The sequence below is a fragment of the Frankliniella occidentalis genome, unplaced genomic scaffold (genome assembly GCF_000697945.3).
Source record: "Frankliniella occidentalis isolate FOCC.00 unplaced genomic scaffold, Focc_3.1 Scaffold38, whole genome shotgun sequence".
In the NCBI taxonomy this organism is placed as follows: Eukaryota; Metazoa; Arthropoda; class Insecta; order Thysanoptera; family Thripidae; genus Frankliniella; species Frankliniella occidentalis.
In genome coordinates, this window is record NW_026267168.1 from 1,156,888 (window position 1) to 1,162,814 (window position 5,927).

Consider the following 5,927-nt stretch of genomic DNA (forward strand, 5'->3'; position numbering starts at 1 on the left):
AATCTACTGCCGAAATCTGGACGCTGTAGCTCCAATGGGTCCAGAGCTAGAGCCGATTTACGTTGAAATTTCTGTCACGGAGCGGCCGAAAGGGGGCACTTCTGTCTCCCCGGGCCGGAGGCACGCGCGCCCCGCCGTTTGACGGGTCTGCAAAGCCATGCCTCATATATTGGTGTCTGATGGCGGTTCTGGTGTGTGGTCTGTTGGCTCAGGAAGTTGCGTGCTGGATCGCTGCTCGTTTCGGCTGTCCGTGTCATGGGTTCGACCCTTGCCCGTACGAAAAAGTTTAGTCCGGCATCAGTCGGTTTTCGGTCCGGAAAGAGTCCGCACCCCTGTGGACCAGTCCGCGTTCGATCCGTCGTGCACCGGACTAGTCCACTTTTAGTACCCCCGGGCATGCGGACTAGTCCGCTTTCAGGTCGCTGCGGCGAGGCGCGACGCCGGAACAGTCCGCGGACAGTCCGTCCTCAGCGGACTAGGTCGCTTTCAGTCCGCTCCATGACGGACTAGGTCGCTTTCAGTCCGCTCCATGACGGACTAGGTCGCTATCAGTCCTCCAATGACGGACTACTGGCGGACCAGTCTGTCCTGAGTACCCACCGCAGCGGACCAGGTCGTTTTCAGTCCGCCCGGGAGCAGAGCACAGCACTGTTAAAAAGAAAGAATTGTCCGGAGCAAATCCCGAATCAAGTTTACCATACTGTAACTTTGGAAGTTTTAGGAATTTTGACCTCAAATTTTATTTGGGACATCTACACCCTATTTTAGTAGGGCCATTTTAATTTCATTGAAATCGAAGCAAATTTTTCTGCTAACTCGTAAACGGCTTGAGCTAGGTCAAAACAGACAGCGGATTTGGCTTCGCCTCGTTTCTAACACTCTAAGACCACTGTTTGATTCACCCTGACCTAATGTTTTACTTTATTTAGCGATAATAAAAATTAAACTTTGCACTTTTCCCAATCAATTTTGGCACGGTAGTGGTCAGCTGTGCTTCAGGTAGTCCGCTTTCACTCTGCTCTGCGTGCGGACCAGTCCGCGATCAGCCTGGTGAGGCGGGAATGCGCACCAAAAGCGGACTAGTTCTAGCCGGACTAGTCCGGCAAATAGGTCGGTTTTTGGTCGATCTGGCTTTTTTCGCGGACTAGTCCGCTCGCTTTTGCGGACTGATGACGGACTGTCCAGCCGGACTCTTTCCGGACCGAAAACGGACTGATGCCGGACTAAACTTTTTCGTACGGGTGGATTTTGGGGGTATTTTTTATGTTTTTTTTTTTTACCCCAGGGTCCAGTTGTTGATGAGATCGCCTGGTAGGAAGGCGGGCCCGCCGAGCCGAGGGGTCCCCCACTCTCCAAGTGGGTGTACAACGAGTTGCGTGAGTGTCCGCGAGTATTCAAAAGTATAAGCGAGTATCCGCGAGTTTATGCGAGTAATGGCGAGTATCCGCGAGTATAAGGCGAGTATTTGCCGATTTTTTCGCGAGTTGTCGCGAGTTGTCGCGAGTATCATGCGAGTATTTTTCCTCGTGTACAACGAGTTGGCGAGTGGGGGACCCCTCGCGCCGAGCAGCACTCGCCCTTACGCCCGCGACCGGTGCCTAGTAATGAGTGGGTGACCCTTTGGACGAGTTGTGGCTGATGACCCAGTTGTGGCTGAGGGTGCTGGGTAGGTAGGCACGCCCGCCGAGCAGCCTTTCGAGATGGCCTCGTATGCCTTGGCTCGTTTGTAATGTGTGGTTCACTTTCGGGCGAGGTGTGGGGCCCAGTTGTGGCTGAGGGCGCCTGGAGGGTAGGCAATCCTTACAAAAGATGTCCTTCATCTGGGCCCGATTGTGTTTGTTTATATGCATCCGGGGCCTTCCGGGTTGTTAGGGACTATGTGCCTTAAGGTGGATTCAGAGTTCACAAGATGCGAACGTGATTTTCACGCCGCTAGCGTGAAAAGAGTTGTTTTGGTTAGCAGTTGACTTTATGCGACAGCCAATAACAGGCCGACGTGGGGCTATGCCATTATTTTCAGCTGAATCAGCTTCGAAGCTAGCGTGATTTTCACGCAAGCGTCTGCTAGCAGCGTGATTTTCACGCAAGTTCGAAGGGGCACTTGGGAGATATTCGAGAATGTGCACTTTCGAACTTGCGTGAAAATCACGCTGCTAGCAGACGCTAGCGTGAAAATCACGCCGGAAGCGTGAAAAATCGTGCTAGCTTCAAAGCTGATTCAGCTGAAAATAATGGCATAGCGGCACGGCGGCCTGTTATTGGCTGTCGCATAAAGTCAACTGCTAACCAAAACAACTCTTTTCACGCTAGCGGCGTGAAAATCAGGCTCGCATCTTGTGAACTCTGAATCCATCTTTACATGTCCTTGCCTTCTGCTTACATCCCGAAGGCTTTGGATTTCGTATTACCCGAAATGGGGTGTTCTATAGGCGGGTCGGATTAAGCTGACTCTGGCCGCCGGGTTTGTGGCCACAATTTTGTGGCCACAAATAGGGACGTCCACTGCCACATGTGCCGGCTTGAAAGCTCCCCTGAAATCTTTTTCGCGGCAAAGTCAGTTAGTAATGGAATCATGTGTTTTCAGGCACAAGGTTGAAGGGAACCATCGATAAAGACCCATCAGTCCGCTACACCAGAAAGCTGATAGGTCTGCAAAAGAAAAGCATGTCAACAGGATTTTGCAAAAAAAAAAAAAAAAAAAAAAAAAAGACTATTTTCCTTTTGAAAAATGTAGATATATCTGGGTAGGAACCAGCTTCCTTTTCTAAATGAGACTTTGCCTTCTGGTAGAGACAGTCTTTTAGGGGACTGCCTAAAAATGAGAAAGAACGAGAGTAGTTGGCTCGCTGTGAGTTCACTCCGAAAACGTTCTGAGCAGCAGTCTTGACCAGAAAAAAGTTTTCCAGCAGTTGGTGACGGATGTATCGAGTGACAATTTTTGGTAGTTTAGAAATATTTGTAAGATGTATCTCATAAGGTGCCCCCATAATGAACGGGAGGTGATGCTGGGTAGGCAATGCCGTGCCGGCAGGTTCACCCACTTTCATGCGAAAACAGCGTTAATAGCAAGCGTAGCCCCGCGCAACCGGCACGGCTTGCCAGCACGACGGCCTGGCCGCACGGCATCGCCTACCCAGCAGTGCCTCCCGCTCATTGTGGGAGCATCTTCAGGAAATTGCTTTAGAGAAATTAGAGTGTGAGGCGGGGGTGCGTGTGGTAATCGATGACGGTGGTGAATGGTAACAACAAAGACAACATGGAAGTATACTTTTCCTTCTGATCGTGTTTATTGGTGCATCGTGGTGCTGACTAGACTGGGACTGATGAAGTGAGGTGGTGTATCACAGCGCTGGAGTGCTGGGGGAGGGGCGGCGGGCGCCTCAGCCCAGGAGCAGCAGCTTGGCCTTCAGCAGCTTCTTCTTCTTGAGGAAGCCGGCGCTGAGGTCGGAGGGCGACTCCCAGTCCACGGACTTGTCGGGGTCGGTGGGGTCCGAGTCCAGGGGGGCGCACTGCACCAGCATGCAGGCGTACAGCACCACGAGGGCCAGCAGCACGATCTGGGCGGGGGAGAGGAGATGAGCACGGTTAGGGTTGAGAACAAAGAGGGAGGCGAGGGGCCACTACTACGGAGGGCCACCAGCCACTACCTCGTAGGTCACGTCCACAAAAAGAGTTCGGGTGAGGAAGAAACCCCTTTAATGGTTTCCGAGCTTGAAGCGGTCGCCGAGGCGGATAGTGTACTTACCAGGGAGTACTTCATGTTGAGTGCGTGTGGGTTGCTGTTTTGAGTCTGCGAGACTTGTGCCTTCTCCGGGCCGCACCCGGACCTTATATACCCGAAAGGGGCCGGGTTCGAAAAATTAAAAGTGGCCCGGGATGACGGCGACAGCGTGCAGGAGGCGCCACACAGAGACGGACGATTCGGAGACGGTCGCGAGGCGGGGGCGGGGGCGCCGCACTTTAGGGCTGACCGGTTATTGCGTGGCCAGTATACTCGTTAGTTCCGCACGGCTCGACTTGAGGGGATGAGTTGGTTGTCCCTCCCGCGCCCTTGAGGCCCCGGCAGCGGCGCCACCGCCTCGCCGGGGTCGACGGGCACCTCCGAGCGGGTTAAAGCTACCCGAATGGTTGTACACGGCGACCAAAAAAAATAAATAAATAAAAGAAAGCACAGAACCGTCAACTTTACGCGCAATTACATAATTGATGCAGGTAAAATTTGTAAGTGGGTACATTTTATTATTCAAAAGAGGGGACCCGCTTGGGACTCAACGACGTGTTAATTCTCTAGGGGAGTGAGGGGGGGGGGGGGGCTTTTGGAAACACTCTCAAGAACTCTGCGTCGTATCGCAGAGACACACGTGAGATGAGAAACACCACTGACCTTCCACAATCGGGCGAGTGCCGTGTCGACGGGCAGGTGCTCCGCGGCCGCGGGGGGCCATGCGGCGGGGGCTTATCCTCGGCGCGGGCTGCATCCTGCGGCACCGCTCCATATCGGCGCCAGGGCGGCCCTTATCAGTGAAAGACAGCGGCCGCCCGTGCTCGGCCGGCGTGGCGGCAAGGCCGGGGCCGGGCCAGCAGCAGCATCGTCATTGCAGTCATTGACTCCAGGGAGGCAGCAGCTTTGCCCTCGCCACCCTCAAAGAGCACCCCGCCCGCCCAACCCCCGCATCTGTAATGCGTTGAGTACCCGTCGAACGGAACGCGCGCGCCGCCGCGCCGCCGGGGAGCCGGGGGGTTGGCAGCGCGTGCTCTCGTAGCGGCAAAAGGACCGTCGTCCAAGGCTCGCGCCGCGCGGGGCCGCCACCGGCCGGGGCGGCCGCCGGCCCGCGCGGATCACTCGTCCCCGCGACCCTCGCGCCGCGCGCACTGATAGTAGTCGACGACAGCGTGTGTCCGAGACATGTCCTCACGCCCGTCACCGGCCTGCTCCTCCCAGCGACATGCCGCCCGCGGCTAACTACGACGTCGCTGCCGACCTCAACGCGTCCACCACCACCGCCTCGATGTCGCCGTCGTCGTGCGGGTCGTGCTCGTCGACGCCGCCAGCCACCCCGCCGGAGGTGGTAAACTGGGACCACATTGAGGTGCGGTGCGGCGGTGCGGAGCTACGCGGTGGTCGTGGTGTGTTGTGTATTGCTGTCTCGTGTTGACAATCTTTCCTGATCTTCCCCTTGCACCTCGCACGCACGCGTAGAACGAGGCGCGCGTCACGTGGTACATCTACGCTTTGGGCTGCGGCGGCGGGCTGCTCGTCGTCCTGGCCGTGCTCGCTGTCCTGCACCACAGGGGGCTGCTGTTTGGGAGGTAAGTCGTCGAAAACAAGCGAATCATTTTTAATCGCCGCACCAACTATATTTTCCGAGAATTGTAATAAAGATAAATAGTTGTCAAGTTGCCGGGTATGAAATTAAGCTCTGCTGTTGCCAGGTCGAATAAGCTGCGGCGGCCGAGCCACGCCCAGCCCTGGCGCCACTGGGGCAGCCCGCGCTCACGGCTGCCCTCGCTGTTCGACCTGCTGCACGTCCCCGGCACCAAGAGCAGGAAGTCGTCCAGCGCTCTCGACCTCGAGTCCGAGCTGCCGCCACCCGCGTATCAGCCCGGGGCCCTGCTCCAGGTCCCCGTCGAGGTCCTGGGTCCCCTGCCTGCAAGCGCCCCTTCGTACCCCGCCAATGCACTGACAGCTGCAGGTACGATACGCACTTTGGAAAAGTAGAGCTGTACTTTCTAGCGCTGGAAAAAAAAAGTGTGAAAGTGTGTAGCACTGAGTGACTCGAGGACGTGTCATGCAACAACTTTGCCTTCGTATTGCAGCAGGCGCAGCTGGAGGCGCCGAGGAGTCACCCTACACCATCAGCGGTGGCCACCGCACCCCCGCGCACCTGTCGCACCTGGCGGACCCCGAGCTGCACCTGGGGACCGTG

General features: G+C 56.2%; 1 protein-coding gene across 1 annotated transcript in view; it reads left to right on the plus strand.

The window, feature by feature from the left end:
* The first annotated feature begins 4,801 nt into the window (after positions 1-4,801).
* LOC113213234 (uncharacterized) overlaps positions 4,802-5,927 on the plus strand; it is a 1,758-nt gene continuing 632 nt past the window's right edge. The window contains exons 1-4 of the mRNA XM_052266362.1: positions 4,802-5,090; positions 5,201-5,310; positions 5,434-5,693; positions 5,818-5,915. Coding sequence (XP_052122322.1) covers positions 4,947-5,090; positions 5,201-5,310; positions 5,434-5,693; positions 5,818-5,915 — 612 coding nt within the window. The 5' untranslated portion in view covers positions 4,802-4,946. The remainder of the gene's footprint in view (positions 5,091-5,200; positions 5,311-5,433; positions 5,694-5,817; positions 5,916-5,927) is intronic.